At 43.4% G+C, this 23,253-nt stretch overlaps 1 protein-coding gene across 2 annotated transcripts; it reads right to left on the bottom strand.

Moving 5' to 3' along the window:
* Positions 1-127: 127 nt before the first annotated feature.
* Positions 128-22,674, bottom strand: NUP43 (nucleoporin 43). Of its 2 annotated transcripts, none has more exons than XM_003811518.4 (8): positions 22,479-22,674; positions 22,043-22,165; positions 19,740-19,817; positions 18,485-18,665; positions 14,741-14,876; positions 12,321-12,472; positions 7,443-7,565; positions 128-3,008 (listed from the first exon to the last, which is right to left on the bottom strand). In XM_003811518.4, exons 1-8 carry the CDS (start codon positions 22,596-22,598, stop codon positions 2,779-2,781), a joined length of 1,143 nt encoding a protein of 380 aa, XP_003811566.1. In that variant the 5' UTR covers positions 22,599-22,674; the 3' UTR covers positions 128-2,778. The 2 variants fall into 2 exon arrangements, with proteins under 2 accessions (XP_003811566.1, XP_034818956.1); XM_034963065.3 differs by lacking the exon at positions 128-3,008 and adding an exon at positions 3,025-3,291 and having other exon boundaries at positions 22,479-22,673.
* Between the last annotated feature and the right edge of the window lie 579 nt (positions 22,675-23,253).

Genomic DNA, 23,253 nt, shown 5'->3' on the forward strand with positions numbered 1-23,253 from the left:
CAAAAATGGAAAGAAAGAGAAGGAAACCTTCACTGGAGAGACTATAATAATCAATTTTGAATATTTGAATATGTGATGAGAGGAATTTTGTGTGTGTGGCTCCCAAGATAAGACAGATAGAAGCAAATTTCAGTTCAGTATATGAAAATTCATTTATTTAGTGAAACCCTACATTAAAGCATCCCAACACAAAGCAGATTCGAACATAACAACTGGTGACTGGCTCATCTCACAGGCTCACATCATCAGTGTGTTAACATACAATAGGACTGTACCCTTTTACAGGATTGAGTGTTTTGGATCCCACTCACACACTAAAACCCTGCCATAAAGTTGTATCAATTAGGGCTGTTCAAATGTGAAACTGTATTGGAAAATGGGAAACTTTATCTCCTTATATATGTATATTTTTTGAGATGGCGTTTTGCTCTTTTGCCCAGGCTGGAGTGAAGTGGCACGATCTTGGGTCACTGCAACCTCTGCCTCCCGGGTTTGAGCAATTCTCCTGCCTCAGCCTCCCAAGTAGCTGGGATTATAGATGCCTGCCACCATGCCTGGTTAATTTTTTTTTGCATTTTTAGTGGAGACGGGGTTTCGCCATGTTGGCCAGGCTGATCTCGAACTCTTGACCTCAGGTGCTTCACCCACCTCGGCCTCCCAAAGTGCTAGCATTACAGGCGTGAGCCACCATGCCTGGCCACCATATGTTTTTAAGTATAGGTTGGATGATAATTTGTTGGGAATACCATAGAAGGGATGATGAAATTTAGGCTGGAGATGATCACCAAGGTACTTTCTATCTCTAAGATCCTGCAACCCTTGAAAGACACTCTATTTGACAGTTTCATGAATAAAGACAGTGACAATGAACAAATTCATAAATTACGGTGTTATATTACATAAAGCTTAGTTTCTTATTAAAATTGGCAAAACTTGTCAATTGGCATGAAATGTAATGCTGTTAAAATATACTTTCTCTTATGGTTACAAATACTAAGTGGCTCACGCCTGTAATCCCAGCACTTTGGGAGGCCGAGGCGGGCTGATTACCTGTGGTCAGGAGTTCGAGACCAGCCCTGGCCAACATGGTGAAACCCTGTCGTCTCTACTAATACAAAAATCAGCCGGGAGCGGTGGCTCAAGCCTGTAATCCCAGCATTTTGGGAGGCTGAGGCAGGTGGATCACGAGGTCAGTTCAATACCAGCCTGGCCAACACAGTGAAACCCCATCTCTACTAAAAATACAAAAATTAGCTGGGTGTGGTGGTGAGCACCTGTAATCCCAGCTACTCGGGAGGCTGAGGCAGGAGAATTGCTTGAACCTAAGAGACGGAGGTTGCAGTGAGCTGAGATCATGCCATTTCACTCCAGCCTCAGCAACAAGAGCAAAACTCCATCTCAAAAAATATATATATTTATTAGGACAGAAAAGCAAAACCTTACCATAATTCCATAACTATGATTATTGGAATTACAAAGTAAATGAACACTTCAATTGTCTAATAGCAGTGATTTGTCATTAAGGTCTCAGGTCAATAATACATTTAAAATCTAACAAAGTTTGGAAAGATAGTATCATTAAATTATCTTAAAACACTACATTAGTTCATTATTATCCCTGCAGACAAGGATAAAGATGGTTGGTAACACCATAGGTGGCTAAAACAAAGTAAAAGGATCAAAATGGCAAAATTCTTTACTCTGATCATATCACTTGATTAATCACACTTTTATCTATCACATTTTTAGTTTGGAAATAGTTTGCTTATCAATATAGAATTCTACTTTATTGCACAATGTCCAGTTTGGCAACTTTCAGCTATGCTGTGAAGCTAAACAAAAGCAAAGTTGGGTCTAACAAGCTGAAAGAGTTCTGCTCAAAAACCTATTCTGAAAAAGGAACTTCTCAAAACATTTTCACGTTAAAAAAATTTCAGGCCAGGTGCAGTGGCTCACACCTGTAATCACAGCACTTTGGGAGGTCGAGGCGGGTGGATCATGAGGTCAAGAGATCGAGACCATCCTGGCCAACATGGTGAAACTCTGTCTCTACTAAAAATACAAAAATTAGCTGGGCGTGGTGGCACACACCTGTAGTTCCAGCTACTCAGGAGACTGAGGCAGGAGAATTGCTTGAACCTGGGAGGTGGAGGTTGCAGTGAGCCGAGATTGCACCACCGCACTCCAGCAGAGCAAGACTCTGCCTCAAAAAAAAAAAAAAAAAAAATTGAACACAGCTACACATCTTTGTCATTTTTGCTCTACTCAATTCTTTCTGAAAAAGTTTATTATTATTAAGGAAATAAAGTGTGGAAGGATCATAGGAAATACTTGCAATAAAAAGAATAATCATTAACATTGGCAACTGCCACTAGGAAGGCGTATATGCCACATACTACTGATAAAAATTGTAGGAACCCATTGGTAGTTCCCATAACCACCATTGATGTGTTAATTCCCACAACATCAAAAATAAAGAATTAGTTCCACAAGCTGTCTGTCAATAATACTCTGAAGGCAACCTATTCATCAGCACCAGAATCCCACTGATTTTCTTCCACATGTTCACAATCTTTTGCCATCAGTCATCTATCGGATTCTACAACTGTTTGGGAGTGTCAGGCTAACAAAAGTCAAAACTGGGCATTGACATTAATGGTAGTTTACTGATGTTTCCCCTGCAAATCTCGTATTTTCTGATAATAAAATTTTGCACAGAAGTTGGATTTCAAAAGGCTAATTGTATGTTCTATCTGAAATCTTATAATTATAGTACTTCTATGAAAAAAGATGTCTAGTAACATAAATTGCTTCTGCATCGGTTCCACAAACAAGACAAGGACCTAAAACATCCAAACTGTTCACAGACAGAGACCTACTGGGAAGTAAGCTTGTGATTTCAATTCGGTCTTTTGCAGGATCAGTGCTGAGCCAGGAGCTAATGACAGACTGGTGAACATTAGCTTGGTTACTAATGCTATGAGACAAAAAAGTACTGCTTCTTCCTCCTGGGAGAAAAAAAGAAAAGGAAGAAATCTTTCAAGGTGATTTTTATATTAGTAAACATTCAAACTTCTACTGATATTTAGAAAGGTGATGATATCAATGTGTTTAATTCTCAGAATAATAGGCTAATAATTCCATTATTATACATCACCACTTTGGACCAAAGGCTTATTCAGTGATATTAAATATTCAAATTTCCATGGGATAATATGGATACCAAACTTGAAGTCTTCAGGAAAAGCAGGTGATTTCAACTGACTTTCTGTTCATCTTTTAATGGAAAGTCTCAGAAAGGTAGCAAAACGGCCAGCATACAAGTTGAATAAGGAAAGAAAAAAAAGAAACCAAAAATGTAGGTAATACATGGAAATATAAACTCTTGGGTAATAACAAAATAAAATGATCATGAGAAAGAATTTCTAGACATATTTCTAGATGAACATTTCTAGAAATATATTTCTAAATATATATTTGTTACTATATTTCTTAAAATATAATCGCCTTACCTCAAATCTTTCATTCTTATGCTTTTTAGATAAATGTTCTTACAAGCAGATTAGAACACTACTAGATTATAAGGTTTTATCTCTAACAGCGCACTGTACTTACTATAGAATAAAGTGAGGCAGAGGCAGTATATTTCAATTTTAGTCACTATTCGCAACTTACTTTCCTCTCAACTTGCTGTCATATCAAATAAGTACAAATTTAATTCACTCAACAAATGACTGAGTACCTACTATGTGCCAGGCTCTGTGCTAAGTGCTCTGTGCCAAGTCCCTATGTCTTGAAGCTTAAAGATTAGTACATTTAAAATCTTGCTGATCCTTTAAAATATGGCTGAACTTCCTTCTCTAAGAAAACTTTGAAGACAACGTCTACTTCATGTTTTTCTCTTTCCTTGAACCCTCAGCACTTGTATGTACCATTAATTTACTACTTTATAACAATCCTTATATCCTAATTGAACTATCCATGCCTCTGTCCATGACTAAATATGTCTTAAGAGCAGGATGCATATTTTATATGTTTTACTTTTTCACAGTGTCTAATACTGTGCCTTGCAATAGTAGACACAGAATAAAGTTTTATTTCCAGTCTAACCAAGGTTCCTTAAAAGTAAACTTGCAAGTTCAAGACTGTGCAGTTAGGGGAGGAAGGAAGTAAAAACGAAGTACATACTTAGTTAATCCTTAGATGAAACTGTTTGTTTCTCTGTAGATGAAGTTATAGCATGGACATGCATGCATGCTCCACACATGCTCTCCGCTCCAGAATTTTTCTGGAGAAGTTTTAGAATTTTTTTCCCCTTAGTTTTTCTGTTTATCTTTTACTGCCCCTACATTTTACATTGCTCTTGGACGCTGTAAAGATTAACACATTATTCAAGCCACTGTGATAAGACTCCTTCCTCATCTCCCTGTTTTCCACTTTTCTCCTCCCCCTCCCATAAGTCTAAAGTCCTTATCATGGGCTACAAAGTCCCAGGGCTCCTCAGCCACCAGTCCTTATCTCCCACCACTGTACCCTGCTGCCTGAGCTCCAACCGTGGTGTCCTTGCAGTTCTCTGCCTGTCTCAGGCCCTCAGCATTTGCTGTTTCCTCTGCCTGGAATGCTTTCATGTCACTTATGCCTTCACTTCTCTTAAGTCTCTGCTCAAATGTTCCTTCTGCCAAGTGGCCTCTTCTGACTCTCACTAGAGTAGCTCCCCTCACCCCTGTCTTTATTCTTTATCCTCCTACTCTGCTGTATTCTTCTTCATGGTAATTAGCAGTGTATTTGGCCATGTTATTTTCCTTTTTCTTTTCTTTTTTTTTTGAGATGGGAGTCTTGCTCTGTTGCCCAGGCTGGAGTGCAGTGGCGTGACCTTGGCTCACTGCAACCTCCAACTCCCGGGTTCAAGCAATTCTCCTGCCTCAGCCTCCAGAGTAGCTGGGATTACAGGCACCCACCACCAAGTTTGGCTAATTTTTGTATTTTTAGTAGACACAGGGTTTCACCATGTTGGACCAGGCTGGTCTTGAACTCCTGGCCTCAGGTCATCTGCCCACCTCGGCCTCCCAAATTGCTGGGATTACAGGTGTGAGCCACCGCGCCCGGCCTCCTTTTCCACTTTGCTGTGCTCCACTATATACTGTAGGAGGTGGAAGTTGGTAAACTCCACTTTCCAGGCTGCTTTGCCATCTGCCATCCAGATGGGCCTTGCCAATAGCAGGTATTAATGGTGGGTGACTGGAAGGCGGAGGGGAGAAGCAGCTCCTTCCTGCTCCAGGTTTCTGGCAACAACACTGGTGGTAGTTTCAGCCTGGTTGAGGGAGCGCCTTTTCTCCTAATTCAGAACAAACTTTTACAGCATTTTCAACAGTGAAGTAGCAGGGGTACTAACAATTACTATTTCTGGGTGTTCCCTTTTCTTCCTATTTGTTCTCCCAGCACCCCTCCTATTACCTTTTGTTTTCCCAGCCCTTCTAACACATGTGAGACCAATTCCTTCTACATCTAAGGTAGTTTCTGACATTCTAATTGGACTCTTACTGATACATTATCTATTTTTTAACTGTCTACTAGAATATTTGCTCTATGCGTTTCGACATTTCGTTCTGCTCACTGTTACATGTCCTAACACCTAGAAGAATGCCTACCACATGGTAGGCATTCAGTAAATATTTCTGAATAAATGAATAAGCAAAAGAACTTTGGAACCACAGACAAACCCTCAAAAACAGGAAACTTGGAAAATGCAAAAACACATAAACGCCGATTACAAGTGCATGGTCTTTGGCTGACCATAACCTACAACTGACTGTAATGAGGAAGCATGCCCTTTTTTTTTTTTTTTGAGACGGAGTTTCGCTCTTGCTATCCAGGCTGGAGTGCAATGGTGCGATCTCGGCTCACTGAAACCTCTGTCTCCTGGGTAAAAGCAATTCTCCTGCCTCAGCCTCCTGAATAGCTAGGATTACAGGCATGAGCCACCACACCCGGCTAATTCTGTATTTTTAGTAGAGACGGGGTTTCTCCATGTTGGTCAGGCTGGTCTCGAACTCCCAAACTCAGGTGATCCACCTGCCTTGGCCTCCCAAAGTGCTGGGATTACAGGCGTGAGCCACCACACCCGGCCTGAGAACAGGCCATTTAACTTGAGAAGAAACCAGTACCCTCAGTTACATCAAATATCAACTTTTTTCTTGCCATTCACACAAACTTGGCAATGCAATATGAAAGATTTGCCAGTGTCTATGCTATGGCATGAGGGTCCAGGTTAATGGCACTCACAAAGGAGAACCTTGGCTGTCTCAAGTGAGCCAGCTTACAGCATTTCTAGCCATCATCCATACAGTAGTAAGTAACTTGACAGTCAGATTTCAAGCCCTGTGATACTCAAATTTACTCTGAGGCAAGAGAATAAAAATGTTTTGCCATTAAGTAAAAAATACGAGGATGTCTAATTCGGTATTTAAAAGTTTAAAATGGCTGGGTACAGCCAGCTCATGCTTATAATTGCAATACCTCGGGAGGCCCAGGCAGGAGGATTGCTTGAGCTCAGGAGTTTGAGAGCAGCCTGGGCAGCATAGTGAGAGCTCATCTCTACAAAAAAATTAAAAAAAAAAAAAATTAGCTGGTTGTGGTTGCAAGCATCTCTGGTCTTAGCTATTTGGGAGGCTGGGGCAGGAGGACCACTTAAGCCCAGGACGGCGAGGATGTAGCGAGCTGTGATCATGCCACTGCAGTCCAGCCTGCATGTCAGAGTGAGATGCTGTCTCAAACAAAACAAAACAAAATAAAAGTATGATAAAATTACACATAACAGGCTGGGCACAGTGGCTCATGCCTGTAATCCCAGCACTTTGGGGAGGTTGAGGTGGTCAGATCACTTGAGGCCAGGAGTTTGAGACCAGCCTGGCCAACATAGCAAAACCCCATCTCTACTAAAAATACAAAAAAATTAGCCAGTTGTGGTGGCACACACCTGTAATCCCAGCTACTAGGGAAGCTAAGGCACAAGAAAAGCTTGAACCTGAGAGGCAGAGGTTGCAGTGAGCTGAGACTGCACCACTACACTCCATTCTGGGTGACTGAGTAAGACTCTGTCTCAAAAAAAAGGCCAGGTGTGGTGGCTCACTCCTGTAATCTCAGCACTTTGGGAGGCTAAGGCAGGCGGATCATTTGAGGTCAGGAGTTCGAGACCAGCCTGGCCAACATGGTGAAACCCCATCTCCACTAAAAATACAAAAAAATTAGCCGGGCACGGTGGTGCATGACTAGTAGTCCCGGCTACTCGGGAGGCTGAGGCACGAGAATTGCTTGAACCCAGGAGGCGGAGGTTGCAGTGAGCTGAGATGGTGCCACTGCATTCCAGCCTGGGTGATAGAGTGAGACTCTGTCTTAAAAAAAAAAAAAAAGTACACATAACAGTATTCATTAAAAAGTTTTACCTTGGTGAAAGAGTGACGACTTTTCAGGTACATCTGTGGAAGCATCCCAGTGCCAGAGGGATCCATCTTCAGAGCAGGTAAAAAGATGTTCTGGGTTGGATGGGTGAAAGTGAACTTCCCACACTAAGAGACAAGAATCAATAAGCTCATTCCTGTGCAGATTCACTGAACAAATAACATTAAACCCCCATCTCTAGGCATCATCTTCCATTATCCTCCATCACATACCTTCGAGCCTCAAGTCTGTCATAAAAATTAAAGGCTTCAGAATTAAAGAAAAGACATAATGTAACTTTCCAATGGCTATAACACATAGAAAGGAAAAAGAACACTTTAGGAGGCTAAGGCGGGTGGATCACCTGAGGTCAGGACCAGCCTGGGCAACATGGTGAAACACCATCTCTACTAAAAATACAAAAGTTAGCCAGGCGTGGTGGCGCATGCTTGTAGTCCCAGCTACTTAGGAGGCTGAGACAGGAAAATCACTTGAACCTGGGAGGCGGAGGTTGCAGTGAGCCGAGCTCGCACCACTGCACTCCAGCCTGGGCGACAAAGTGAGACACTGTCTGAGAAAAAAAAAAAAAAAAAAAAAAGAAAGGAAAAAGAAGCCAACTAAATTTGCGTACTGGGCAAGGAAATAAATGAAAATAGTAGCCAGGCACAGTGGCTCATGCTTGTAATCCTAACACTTTGGGAGGCCAAGGCGGGTGGATCACTTGAGGTCAGGAGTTCAAGACCAGCCTGGCCAACATGGTGAAACTCCGTCTCTACTAAAAATACTAAAAATTAGCCAGGCATGGTGGTGGGTGCCTATAATCCCAGCTACTCAGGAGGCTGAGGCAGGAGAATCGCTTGAACCCGGGAGGCAGAGGTTGCAGTGAGCCAACATCACACCATTGCACTCCAGTCTGGGCAACAAGAGCGAGACTCTGTCTCAAGGAAAAAAAAAAAATGTCCAGGCGCAGTGGCTCATGCCTGTAATCCTACCACTTTGGGAGGCCGAGGTGAGTGGATCACCTGAGATCTGGAGTTCAAGACCAGCTAACCAACATGGTGAAACCCCATCTCTACCAAAAATACAAAAAATTAGCCCGGCGTGGTGGCAGGTGCCTGTAATCCCAGCTACTTGGGAGGGTGAGGTAGGAGAATTGCTTGAACCCGGGAGGCAAGGTTGCAGTGAGCTGAGATTGCATCACTGCACTCCAGCCTGGGCAAAAAGAGCAAAACTACGTCTCAAAAAAAAGAAAAGAAAATCATTGCTAAAACATTTAACCCTATTACTTTATGAAAAAGCTTATTTGATTTTATTTTTATTTTTTTAAATAGAGACAGGGTTTTGCTATGTTGTCTACCTTGGTCTTCTACTCCTGGCGTCAAGCAATCCTCCTGCCTCAGCCTCCTAAAAGTGCTGGAATTACAGGTGTGTGCCCAGCTAGGAATGACTGTCTTTTACGGAAAAGTTTTTTTTTTAATTGGTAAGTTGTCTTATTTTTCAATTCCTGTGTCATTAATATATGAAGATTATATTATTGGAAAAACTGAGAAAGATCCTAATGAAATATAAAAATGAATTTCTAAGAGGCAATATCCAATATTGGTTAATGCCAAGATTCTGAATACTTCTGGTCTTTATCACAGAAATAGCAACTGACTTCTAACAAACCAAAATTTGGAAATGTTCCAAGAATTTGGATCCAGTTTCAGATGGAGAGCTTTTTATTTTTTATTTGTTGATTATTTATCAAGAGAAACTATTTCTTAGCCCACATATGTATGCTTCATACTTTAGGAACATAGGTCAGTGACAAACTTCTATATAATTCAACTCAAAGAAATTCTCTCTCTCTTTTTGAAATAGGGTCTTGCTCTGGCGCCCAGGCTGGAGTGCAGAATGGCATGGTCATGGCTCACTGCAGCCTTGACCTCCAAGGCTTAAGCAATCCGCCTATCTCAGCCTCCTGAGTAGCTAGGACTACAGGTATGTATCACCATACCTGGCTAACTTTTGTATTTTTAACAGACATGGGGTTTCTCCATGTTGCCCAGGCTGGTCTCAAACAACTGGGCTCAAGAGATCTGTTTGCCTTGGACTCCCAAAGTGCTAAAATTACAGGCATGAACTACCGTGCCCAGCCCCAAAGAAATTCTATATATTCCAAAATCACTTTCAATTCTGAAAGATACCAGTCTTCCTCATTTCCTCAAAATCTGTTTTTTTTTTTTTTTTTTTGAGACGGAGTTTCACTCTTGTTGCCCAGGCTGGAGTGCAATGGTGCGATCTTGGCTCACCACAACCTCTGCCTCCCAGGTTCAAGTGACTGTCCTGCCTCTGCCTCCCTAGTAGCTGGGATTACAGGCATGTGCCACCACGCCCGGCTAATTTTGTATTTTTAGTAGCGACGGGCTTTCTCCATGTTGGTCAGGCTGGTCTCGAACTCCTGACCTCAGGTGATCCACCTGCCTCGGCCTCCCAAAGTGCTGGGATTACAAGCATAAGCCACCGCCCCCGGCCATCATTTCCTCAAAATCTTTTATGGAATCATAATTTCTATAGAAATCTAATAATAAAAAAAATTAGCTAGGTGTAGTGGCATATACCTGTAGTCCCAGCTACTCAGAAGGGCAAGGCAAGAGGATCACTTGACCCCAGGAGGTTGAGGCTTAAGTGAGGTACCATGCCACTGCACTCCAGCCTGGGCAACATATTGAGACCCTGTCTCTACAAAAAATAAAAAATTAGCCGGGTGTAGTGGGGGTGCGTGCCTGTAGCCTCAGCTACTCGGGAGGCTGAGGTGGGAGGACTGATTGAGCCAGGGAGGCAAGGCTGAGGCTGCAGTGGGCTGTGATCATGCCACTGCATTCCAACCTGGGTGAGAGAGACCCCATTTAAAAAAAAATATATAGGGCCGGGCGCAGTGGCTCACACCTGTAATCCCAGCACTTTGGGATGCCAAGGCAGGCAGATAACCTGAGGTCAGGAGTTTGAGACCAGCCTGGCCAACATGGTGAAACCCCATTCCTACTAAAAATACAAAAATTAGCTAGGCATGGTGGCACATGCCTTTAGTCCCAGCTACTAGGGAGGCTGAGGCAGAAGAATGGCTTGAACCCAGGAGGCAGAGGTTTCAGTGAACTGCGATTGTGCCACTGCACTCCAGCCTGGGCGACAGAGCAAGACTCTGTCTCAAAAAAAAAAAAAAAAAAAAGGATAATCCATTCTGGCATGATATCAAAGACAGAGTGAGAAAATGAAAAATTTCTGTCCGGCTAAATCATCTCCACCAGAATCAAAAGAAAAAAAAAAGCTTATAAATCTATTGTTCATGTTAAAAAAAATGATGTGATGCAACAATAAATTGAGGAGCACAACATTTATTAACAAATATGACAAAGAGCCTGCATTTGCATGGGAAAAGGGCATTCTTGCACACTTCACTATGGCATATAAAATGGTATGATTTTTATCACCTTTTTTCAGGGAGTGGGGTCTCACTATATTGTCCAGGCTGGAGTGCATAGGTGCAATCATAATGCACTACAGCCTTGAATTCCTGGACTCAAGCAATCCTCCTGCCTCGGCCTCCTAAGAAGCTGGTGCATGCCACTCACCTGGATTAAACTAGTATTATTAACTTTTTAAAGAGGTTATGTTGCCTAAGCTGGCCTCAAACTCTCAGGCTCAAGCAATCTTCCTGCCTCAGGCTCCTGAGTAGGAGGAGCCTGGAACTACAGGCATGTGCCAATGTGCCTGGCTTAAACTGGTATTATTTTTGTGTAGAAAAATCTGTCAATGCGCTATGCAAAATGTTTGGCCTAGCAATTCTACTTCTAAAAAATTATCCTAAGAAAATAAGTACATAAGGCTGGGCATGGGCATAATGGCTATGCCCAGCACTTTGGGAGAATCGTGTAAGTCCAGGAGTTCAAGGCTGCAATGAGCTATGATCACACCACTACTGCACTCTGGCCTAGGCAACAGAGAGAGACCCTGTCTCAAAAAAAAAAAAAAAAAAAAAAAAAAAACACACACACAGAGATAAATATCTAAGGATTCTAACTACAGTTTTGGATGTAAGAATTAAACCTGTGGTTGATGTGGTGGCTCATAACTCATACCTGTAATCTCAGCACTTCCTGAGAATCACTTGAGCCCAGGAGTTTGAGACCAGCCTGGGCAATAAAGTGAAACCCCATATCTACAAAAAAACAAACAAACAACAACAAAAAATCAGCTAGGCATGGTGACACACACCTATAGTCCTATCTACTTGGGAGGCTGATGCCGGAGGATCACCTGAGCCCTGGAAGTCAAGGCTGCAGTGAGCCGTGACTGCACCACTGCACTCCAGCCTGGGCGACAGAGCCAGACCCTGTCTCTTAAAAAAAAAAAAAAAAAAAAAAAAAGCCAGGCATGGCGGCTCATGCCTGTAATCCCAGCACTTTGGGAGGCCGAGCTGGGCGGATCACCTCAGGTCAGGAGTTCAAGACCAGCCTGACCAACATGGAGAAACCCAGTCTCTACTAAAAATATAAAATTAGCCAGGTGTGGTGGTGCATGCCTGTAATCCCAGCTACTCGGGAGGCTGAGGCAGGAGAATCGCTTGAACCCAGGAGGCAGAGGTTGCGGTGGGCCAAGATAGCGCCATTGCACTCCAGTCTGGGCAACAAGGGTGAAGCTCTGTCTCCAAAAAAACAAAAACAAATGTTAAAGAACTTAAATGTCGAGTAAAAAGAAATTAAATAACTATTTAAATTTACACAATTCAGTCATTAAAAGCTATGATGTAAAATGATCCACATGTATCATTATGGAAAGGTGCTTATTATATGTCATATAACTCACCCAATATAAACTTTCTGTATCTTCACAATACTTACTTTCAGCTTCATGAGCCTTCAGCAGAGATACAGGCATAGTACCTTGTCTAACATCCCAAATACTCAACATTCCATCTTGGCCACCAGTAGCTACAACATGCTGTTGGTTGGGATGTCTATCAACACAGTGGAGTGGCACTCGGTCACCAGTCCTTTTGTGGGAGATAACAATGACGTCAAAATCAAATAAAGTATAATTTATCTTTGTGTAACATAGGAAACACGTTTTTTGTTTGTTTTGAGACAAGGCCTCACTTACCCAGGCTGGAATGCAGCGCTGCAATCATTGCTTACTGTAGGCTCAAACTCCCTGGGCTCAGGTATCCTCCCACCTCAGCCTCCTGAGTTGCTGGGAGTACATGTGTGTACCATCATGCCTGGTTAACTTTTTGTATTTTTGTAGAGATGGGGTTTCTCCATGTTGCCCAGGTTGGTCTCAAACTCCCAGGCTCCAGTGATCTAGCCACCCTGGCCTCCCAGAGTGCTGGGATGACTGGTAACTGTGCCCAGCCTGTTTTTTTTTGTTTATTTTTTAAGAGACCAGACTCAGTGGCTCACACCTGTAATCCCAGCACTTTGGGAGGCCAAGGCAGGTGGATGACTTGAGGTTCAAGACCAACCAGGCCAAAATGGCGAAACCCCATCTCTACTAAAAATACAAAAACTAGCCAGGCATGGTGGCACATGCCTGTAGTTCCAGCTACTTGGGAGGCTGAGGCATGAGAATCGCTTGAACCCGGTAGGCAGAAGTTGCAGTGAGCCAAGATCATGCCACTGCACTCCAGCCTGGGTGACAGAGTAAGACTCTGTCTCAAAGAAAAAAAAAAAAAAAAAGAGAGACAGGGTCTTGTCTTGTCACCCAGGCTACAGTGCAATGGCCTATCTACAGCTTGCTGCAAGCTGGGCTCAAAAGAGCCTTTTGCCTCAGCCTCCCAAGTAGCTAGGACTACAGGCACATGCTACCGTGCCAGGCTATTTTAAGAAATTTTGGTAGAGATGGGGTCTCACTGTGTTGCCCTAGCTGGTCTCAAACTTCTCACCGCAGATAATCCTTCCAAAATGTTGGGATTACAGGCATGAGTCACCATGCTCAGCCAAGAAACATGTTTTATATGGTAACTAAGTGACAACTTAGTGGCTGGAGCTACTGGCTGAATCTTTTTTTTATTTGAGACAGAGTTTTGTTCTTGTTGCCCAGGCTGGAGTGCAATGGCATGATCTTGGCTCACTGCAAACTCTGCCTCCCAGGTTCAAGTGATTCTCCTGCAAACTCTGGCTCCCAGGTTCAAGTGATTCTCCTGCAAACTCTGGCTCCCAGGTTCAAGTGATTCTCCTGCAAACTCTGCCTCCCAGGTTCAAGTGATTCTCCTGCAAACTCTGCCTCCCAGGTTCAAGTGATTCTCCTGCAAACTCTGCCTCCCAGGTTCAAGTGATTCTCCTGCAAACTCTGGCTCCCAGGTTCAAGTGATTCTCCTGCAAACTCTGGCTCCCAGGTTCAAGTGATTCTCCTGCAAACTCTGCCTCCCAGGTTCAAGTGATTCTCCTGCAAACTCTGGCTCCCAGGTTCAAGTGATTCTCCTGCCTCAGCCTCCTGAGTAGCTGGGTCTATAGGCACGTGCCACCATGCCTGGCTAGTTTTTGTATTTTTAGTAGAGACGGGGTTTCACCGTGTTGGCCAGGCTGGTATTGAACTCCTGACCTCAAGTGATCTGCCTGCCTCGGCCTCCCAAAGTGCTGGGATTACAAGCATGAGCAACCACTCCCAGCCTGGCTGAATCTTAATGATACCAAAAAAAATGAACTAAATTAGATATATTTCTAAATAGTACAATTTTGAAATAATTCAAGGCCACAATTATTCATTTTCACTTCAATTTGGAGACATGGAATGAAAGACAATCCGATGGTAAGATGTACAAATCACATTTCCACTTGTTAAATTATTTAAAAACTCATACATCAATTATATACTAAATATTATTTATCATCTTATTTAATGCTTAGTTTATGTAACTATTTTTTCAGTGTGACACATTCTATTTTCTTATGAGAGAACGTTGTACACCTACAAAGGGGGATTTCTGCTCAGAAAAAATATTTGGAATTATATTTTTCCCCCAATCATTACATCTGGAGTATATTTTATCCATTAAACAATCATTGAAAGAGCAGAAATAAGTTCTCCATGAAATAATACAAACTTCAAAGAGTAAAGGCTCTGAATCACTATAACAAATAATTACTAAATGAAGCATAGTAGTATCAACCCCGTCAAGTTATGCTTGCTCTACCAAATTTTAATCAGGGATCTCCCTCTTAAAATGCAATTAAAATTCAATATGGCTTAAAGCCAGTAGCTATAAACAACCTAACACATTAATTTGTGGATTACATTACTGAAATTACAAATCAACACTTACAGTGACAATATCTGAGAAGGCTCATTTCCTTGTTGTCTGAAATCCCATATTTTCAACTGTCCAATTGAATTTACAGTAAGAATCTCAGGAGTTCGAAGAAAGGTTACAGCATGGAGTGTACTACTATCTGCATTGTCTAAAAATTTAAAAAATGGTAGTATGTGTTAATGAGTCCCCTTTTTTTTCCAAGAAAATCTTAAATCACACTCCTTTCATGGATTGATATATTACAATTTCCAGTAACTTATAATTTAAATTTCTATAGAAAAATGCATGGTTAATGTATATGTTTAAATGGATTCTCTTTGGATGGGAAAAATATTTACTCACAGGACATCTGAACTGTTTTCTGTTTCTTTCTTTTTTTTTTTGCTCGTTGCCCAGGCTGGACTGCAATGGCGCGATCTCGGCTCACCGCAATCTCCACCTCTCGGATTCAAGCTATTCTCCTGCCTCAGCCTCCCAAGTAGCTGGGATTACAGAAATGTGCCACCACACCCAGCTAATTTTGTATGTTTAGTAGAGACTGGGTTTCTCCATGTTGGTCAGGCTGGTCTCGAACTCTCGACCTCAGGTGATCCACCAGCCTTGGCCTCCCAAAATGCTGGGATTACAGGCGTGAGCCACCACGCCTGGCCTACTGTTTTTTCTTTTTGTTTTTTGAGATGGATCTTGCTCTGTCACCCAGGCTAGAGGGCAGTGGCGTACTCTGGGCTCACTACAACCTCCGCCTCCCAGGTTCAAGCGATTCTCTTGCCTCGGCCTCTCTAGTACCTGGGATTACAGGTACATGCCACCATGCCTGGCTAATTTTTGTATTTTTAGTAGAGACGGAGTTTCACCATGTTGGCCAGGCTGGTCTCGAACTCCTGAGCTCAGGTGATCCGCCTCACTCAGCCTCCCAAAGTGCTAGGATTACAGGCATGAGCCACCAGGCCCAGCCTTGAACTGTTTTCTAAACGGAAGGCTGAGTTTTCATACATTTCTTTTTAACTCTTAAGATTGTTACCCTGCATTTCTGAGAGAGTTGTTCAAGCTCCTCTAAACCCAATCTTACTTCCCACTAGTCCCTGACCTAGAACTTCCATTCTACTGAGCCAAACTCCAGTGCTTCCTACAGAGCTCATTCTAACCTTGTATTATTCTGCAGACTCATCCCAAATCTACTCATTTTCACCCTCATCAACTCTCGCCCTCTCCATGAAGTCACTCCTTATTGTCATAATGGTCCTTTTTGTTGATTTCCTAGTGTTTAGAACTTATGCCTCATAATTTAACATATACTTCATGGACTTTAGTTTGTGCCACTCCTCTACACTGCCACCAGGCAATGGTCATTAATTAACAAATAAGTAATGTCGCCCAGTGCAGTGGGTCATGTCTGTAATCTCAGCACTTCAGGAGGCCGAGGTGGGCAGACCACTTGAGCCCAGGAGTTTGACATCAGCCTGGGCAACATGGTGAAACCTCGTTTCTACAAAAATTAGCTGGGCATGGTGGTGTGCATCTGTAGTCCCACATCCCTGGAAGGCTGAGGTGGGAGGATCGCTTGAACCTGGGAGGCAGAGGTTGCAATGAGCTGGGATCATGCCACTGCACTCCAGCCTGGGTGACAGAGCAAGACCCTGTCTCAAACAAAAAAAAAAAAAAAAAGTAATGCAACTTAACTCAGAAATGAAAATCATAATAAACAACACAAAAGGCCAGGTACAATGGCTCACGCCTGTAATCCCAGCACTTTGGGAGGCCGAGGCAGGCGAATGACAAAGTCAAGAAATCAAGACCATCCTGGCCAACATGTTGAAAGCCCGTCTCTACTAAAAATACAAAAATTAGGTGGGTGTGGTGGCATGCGCCTGTAGTCCCAGCTCCTCGGGAGGCTGAGGCTGGAGAATCGCGTGAACCCGGGAGGTGGAGGTTGCAGTGAGCTAAGGTTGTGCCACTGCACTCCAGCCTGGTGACAGAGCGTGACTCCATCTAAACAAACAAACAAACAAAACACACACACACAAAATGGATTCATGGGCTCAATTCCTAGAGATTCTGATTTAAAAGGTCTAGAGTGGTCGACAGTTAAAAAATTTCCTCAGAGAAGTCTGGCTGAAGCATAGTTCAGAACCAATACACTTAGTTTTCCACCTAAAAGATGTAACTTCTGTGATTTTGCATTACAGACTCTTTGCAATCTAGCCCCAGCTTACTCCTCTCTTGCTTCATCTTTCATCTCTCCTAAATAAATATCTAAAGTCGGGTCAAACTATACTTTTTGTCATTCTCTGAATGTCTTTATCCTGCCTCTGGCCTATTCCCTTTGTCTAGCACGCCATCTTTTATTATTACTTATGGTCTAGAACCTAGAAAAACTATTAATTACTACCTGCTTCCAGATGTTTTATCTGATAATGCCCTCTCACCAAAAAAAAAAAAAAGGTTTCTGTTTCCTCTAGTCAGTCATTCATACTGGTCTCATCAACATACTGTCTTGACAAAGGGATCCTGCCTTGCGTTGAGTGTGCACATGTGTACATATATTTTATATTTTTTTGAGACAGAGTCTTGCTCTGTCACCCAGGCTGGAGTGCGGTGGCATGATCTCGGCTCACTGCAGCCTCTCAGTCTCTCAGGTTCAAGCGATTCTCATGCCTCAGCCTCCCAAGCAGCTGGGATTACAGGCCTGTGCCACCATGCCCAGCTAATTTTTGTATTTTTAGTAGAGATGGGGTTTTGCAATATTGGCCAGGCTGGTCTCAAACTCTTGGCCTCAAATGATCTGCTCGCCTTTGCCTCCTAAGGTGCTGGGATTATAGGCGTCAGCCACTGTACCCGGCCACATATTTTTATATCCCTCAATCACTTAACATTGTGTTTACTTTTTTTTTTTAGATGAAGTCTCTCTCTGTCACAAGGCTAGCGTGCAGTGGTGTAATCTTGGCTCACTGCAAACTCTGCCCCCCGGGTTTAAGCGATTCTCCTGCCTCAGCCTCCCGAGTAGCTGGGACTACAGATGCACACCACCTCACCCAGCTAATTTTTGTTATTTTCAGTAGAGACGGATTTTCACCACGTTGGCCAGGATGATCTCGATCTCTTGACCTCGTGATCCGCCTGACTCACCCTCCCAAAGTGCTGGGGTAACAGGCATGAGCCACCGTGCCTGGCAGTATTTACTTAGTATATGGTAAGTGCTCAATTACTCTGATGGATGAAAGGAATACAATGATTTTTCTTTTTTTGAAACAGGGTCTCCCTCTGTCGCCCAGGTGGGACTGCAGAGTGCCATCATAGCTCACCACAACCTCCGCCTCTCAGGTTCAAGCGATTCTCCTGCCTCAGCCTCCTGAGTAGCTGGGATTACAGGTATGCGCCACCACGCCTGGCTAACTTTTCTTTTTTTTTTTTAAACAGAGTTTCACTCTTGTTGCCCAGGCTGGAGTGCAATGGTGCGATCTCTGCTCACTGCAACCTCCGCCTCCCAGGTTCAAGTGATTCTCCTGCCTCAGCCTCCCAAGTAGCTGGGATTACAGGCATGTGCCACCATGCCCAGCAAATTCTGTAGTTTTAGTAGAGACGGTGTTTCTCCATGTTGGTCAGGCTGGTCTCGGACTCCCGACCTCAGGTGATCCACCTGCCTCGGCCTCCCAAAGTGCTGCAATTGCCGGGGTAAGCCACCACACCCAGCCTAACTTTTGTATTTTTAGAAGAGACTAGGTTTCGCCATGTTGGCCAGGCTGGGATTTTTCTTACCTATGGTTCTTACAGCTTCCTTGTGATCAGCTCTGAAGAGATTTATTCGACCATCCTCTCCAACTGTAACGATTTCTGGGTTGTTGCACACAACACCTGTACATGGTGCACTGCTATAGGAAGGACTGCCAGGGCCTGTGTGGTAGTGAGCTGTAGTCCACTGCTGGTTGACTGACAGAGTCTAGGCATCAGAAATGAAGATACTATTAAAGCAAAGTACTAAGGAATTAGCACTTCTTCCCAACAAGAGTATCTTTAAATTCTGACTCACACCCTTCTACAAGAATAAACCTCTCCTTTTTCCTTTAGAATAATGAAATCTAGAAACTACTGCCATCAAAGTTCTATATACACTGAATTAGATACAAAAGGAATATTGTTTAATAATGCCCCACATTTATCTCAAACTACAGTAATGACTTTTAGGGATCAAGCAGTTGGATGTTCAAAAGCAACTCTTTGTATTCTTATGGGAATTAACCTACATCTAAAATATACATATCTGGCCCACGGCTGTCGCTCATGCCTGTAATCCTAGCACTTTGTGAGGCCAAGGCAGGCAGATCATCTGAGATCAGGAGATCGAGACCAGCCTGGCCAATATGGCAAAATCCCGTCTCTACTAAAAATACAAAAATTTGCTAGGTGTGGTGGCACGCGCCTGTAATCCCAGCTACTTGGAAGGCTGAGGTGTGAGAACTGCTTGAACCAGAGAGATGCAGGTTGCAGTGAGCAGAGATCGCACCACTGCACTCCAGCCTGGGTGACAGAGAGAGACTCTGTCTCAAAAAAAAAAAAATAATAAATAAAATAAAATAAAATAAATAAAATATTAACCTCTATAGCTTTTTCTAAATGACTCAAAAAAACCCTTAACATGAACTGGGACTTATATTAACTAGGCATGTCTATTAGAAAAGGTTACCTTTGGCTGGGCGTGGTGGCTCACACCTGTAATCCCAGCACTTTGGGAGGCCGAAGAGGGTTAATCACCTGAGGTCAGGTGAGATCAGCCTGACCAACATGGAGAAACCCCATCTCTACTAAAAATATAAAATTAGCCGGGCGTGGTGGCACGTGCCTGTAATCCCAGCTACTTGGGAGGCTGAGGCAGGAGAATCACTTGAACTCAGAAGGTGGAGCCTTGGCTGCGGTGAGCCAAGATTGCGCCACTGCACTCCAGTGCGCGGGCAACAAGAGCAAAACTCCGTCTCAAAAAAAAAAAAAAATCACTTTTCAAACTAAAGTTCTTTACCTGGTTATTTGGATGGTGAAGGAAAACTGTTACACATCCTGTTGATGAAGCAGCGACAATTCTTTCCTGGTCAAAAAACTAAAGAGAAAATTTCTGCTTGTTAAAGATTCAGAAATATTAGCAGGGAGGAAGTCCATTTGTTTATTTAACTCAATTAGTAGCAAATCTTATAACAATTTTAAAAAGCAAAGAGCCTATGAATGCTAAGGAAATAAAATGTGTTAATGAAGCTGAAAGGCCAAACTGCCATACAAAGTATTTTCATGAATAAACAATATTTTTTCCTAGACACATTCACCCACAATTGATTTAATTTGGGACCAACACAATAAAACCTTAGGAAAATATTATTCCTGGCTGGGTGCAGTGGCTCACGCCTGTAATCCCAGCATTTTGGGAGGCCTAGGTGGACGGATCACTTGAGCTCAGGAGTTCAAGACCAGCCTGCGCAAGATGGCGAGGACTCGTCTCTACAAAAATGAGTTGGGGTTGTAGGGAAGTGGAGGTTGCAGTGAGCCAAGATTGAGCCCCTGCATTCCAGCCTAGTTGACAGAGCAAGACTCAGTTTCAAAAAAAGAATAAAAATTTTAAAAAAGAAAAGCCAGGCACAGTGGCTGACGCCTGTAATCCCAGCACTTTGGGAGGCTGAGGCAGGCGGATCACGAGGTCAGGAGTTCGAGACCAGCCTGGCCAATACGTTGAAACCTCATCTCTACTAAAAATACAAAAATTAGCTGGGCGTGGTGGCATGTGCCTGTACTCCCAGCTACTCAGGAGGCTGAGGCAGAAGAATCACTTGAACCCACGAGGTGGGGTTGCAGTGAGCCGAGATCGAGCCACTGCACTCCAGCCTGGGTGACAGAGCAAGACTCGTCATAAAAAAGAAAAAAAAAAAAAAAAAGGAAAGGAAAATATCATCTGGGCATGGTGGCTCACACCTGTAATCCCAGCACTTTGGGAGGCCAAGCCGGGTGGACCACGAGGTCATGAGTTCACGACCAGCCTGGCCAACATGGTGAAACTCCATCTCTACTAAAAATACAAAAATTAGCCAGGCATGGTGGCATGTGCCTGTTGTCCCAGCTACTCGGGAGGCTGAGGCAGGAGAATTGCTTGAACCCAGGAGGCAGAAGTTGCAGTAAGCTGAGCTCTCGCCACTGCACTCCAGCTCGGGTGACAGTATGAGACTTCGTCTCCAAAAAAAAAAAAAAATGTATCTTTCCTAGAGCTAGATAGCTTTCTTTTTTATTTTATTTATTTATTTATTTATTTATTTTTTGAGACAGAGTTTCGCTCTTGTTGCCCAAGCTGGCGCACTCTCGGCTCACTGCAACCTCTGCGCCCGGGTTCAAGCGATTCTCCTGCCTCAGACTCCCGAGTAGCTGGGATTACAAGCGCGCACCAGGGCTAGGTAGCTTTCTATGGAAAATGCAGGGGCTCTCCACACCAGGATTTGAAAACTTAATTTCGGCCGGGCGCCATGGCTCACTCCTGTAATCCCAGCACTTTGGGAGGCCGAGGCAGGCAAATCACCAGGTCAGGAAATAGAGACCATCCTGGTTAATATGGTGAAACCCCGTCTCTATTAAAAATACAAAAAATTAGCCGGGTATGGTGGCTTGCGCCTGTAGTCCCAGCTACCCGGGAGGCTGAGGCAGGAGAATCGCTTGAATCCGGGAAGCGGAGGTTGTAGTGAGCTCAGATCATGCCACTGTACTCCAGCCTGGGTGACAGAGCAAGACTCCATCTTAAAAAAAAAAAGAAAAAAAAGAAAACTCAATTTCATCCCCACCACTCATTACTGGTTTTGAGACTTTGGCCAAGTTAAGTTCACTAAATCGTGGTAAATCTTTAAAACGGGAGCACTAATCTCTACTTAGGGAGTTGTTATGAGAATTCAAAAAACAAAATGATGTTATCCCCCTGCACAGTATCTGTCACATAGTACATGCTCAAGATATATTAGTCTCAATTTTCTCATTGAGAAAAACAAAGTAAAACAAAGTAACGATACTTGATTCACTGGCATGCAACAATAATTAATTTTTGTAAAGCTCCCCAAACGGTATTTAGCACATAGTCGACAGTCAATTAATAAAAAAGTATGATTAAATCTACATCCCCTTTCCCAGTCCTTTTTCTGCCACTAAATGGCTAAATGATGTTGGGCAAATCATAACTTACAGAGCAGTCAGTTTTCTGTAAACGAGGGGTGACACCAGACAACTTTTACGATGCTCTGCTTGTTTAAATGTATTACTCAGGACTTTCAAAGTTAGCTTTTGGATGCTACACAGATTTACCTGTAAATCCATTACATCACCATGGTGTCTGATATCACACAATAACTGATGGTCTCCTTCAAACCCTCCATCAGAGTCCAAGTTTCCAAAATCTCCAATAGACCACAGTGAAATATAATTTTCCTGTAAAACAGAAAGTTTTGTCTTGAGATGACATAAACGTCAACTCTCGGAAAATAAAAGTTGTGCTCCCGTCCGGAAATGTTGCTCCAAAACATCTCAAATGGTATGGTGAGTTTAAAACACAACGAGATACGAGGCTCAGGCATGCCATCACCGGCTCTGAGCTACGGAGCAACCGCGCCTGAGACAGGGGTCCGGGGGACCTAAAAGTGCGAGAAGAACCAGAAGGTGGGAGTTGGCGCGCGGGAGGCCAGGGGTCAGCTCAACCGGAGAGAGGGAGGAGGTAGGGGCTCGTCCCTATCAGCGGCGATACCTCATTGTCCCAAGATCCTGTAGCGAACGTCTCCGCGGTCTGTAAACTTCCCGGAGGCAGCGGTCGCCAGCGGGTTTTGCTGATTTTCTGAGACACAAACTTCGCATAAATTTCCTCCATGCCGAAAGCAGCCGCAGCAGGTACTGCAAAAAGCAAGCACAGTGCGCGCCTCTCAGCCCCGCCTCTTCCCGCGGAACCCTGATTGGATGGGACTTTAGGACGGAGACGGTGGCTGCAGAGAGTCAATTCTCGTCGATAGCCAGTCTGGGCACAGTCAGTACCTAGACTGAGAGGCCCACCCATCTCACAGAGCAGCTCTGAGCAAAGGCAAGAGCGCTTTGGCCTTTGAGCAGTAGGACTTGCTCCTAATCTGCAATGTCAGTATTTTCTTGTGTTCAATAATTGTGCAGTGTAAAATTTAAGTGCAGTAGAAACCACCTTGAAACCACACCTAAGCAGTTGCAGGTCACTGCGCATAGAAAACGATTCAAAAATCCTTAAATACTCGTGGAAGTACCTCGAATAAAGTGCCAACCTACTATCCTAAACCTCTCCCTCTTGTCTCCCAAACAAATACTTTGCTTCAAAGTTAATACACACTGTCAGAGCCTGGAGTTGGAATTCTGAAAGACTCCAGTTTTAGTTTTGATGCCAATTGCCTAGCTTTGGTCAATTCAATTACGTGCATGATTAAGAATGAAGTTTGTGATACCTATTGTCAACGGCCCAGGAATCAGTTTTCTAGGTTCCTTCTGTGCTTTTGGTTACACCTATA

This window comes from Pan paniscus, chromosome 5, assembly GCF_029289425.2.
Source record: "Pan paniscus chromosome 5, NHGRI_mPanPan1-v2.0_pri, whole genome shotgun sequence".
Classification (NCBI taxonomy): Eukaryota; Metazoa; Chordata; class Mammalia; order Primates; family Hominidae; genus Pan; species Pan paniscus.

Excerpts from the sequence above, each read along its gene's own strand:
- NUP43 (XM_003811518.4), bottom strand. The coding sequence starts at position 22,598 with ATGGAGGAAATTTATGCGAAGTTTGTGTCTCAGAAAATCAGCAAAACC. Across the intron at positions 22,166-22,478 it reads CAGGATCTTGGGACAATGAG|GAAAATTATATTTCACTGTG; the intron begins GTATCGCCGCTG and ends TCTGTTTTACAG. Across the intron at positions 7,566-12,320 it reads GAAGGCTCATGAAGCTGAAA|TGTGGGAAGTTCACTTTCAC; the intron begins GTAAGTATTGTG and ends CTTGTCTCTTAG.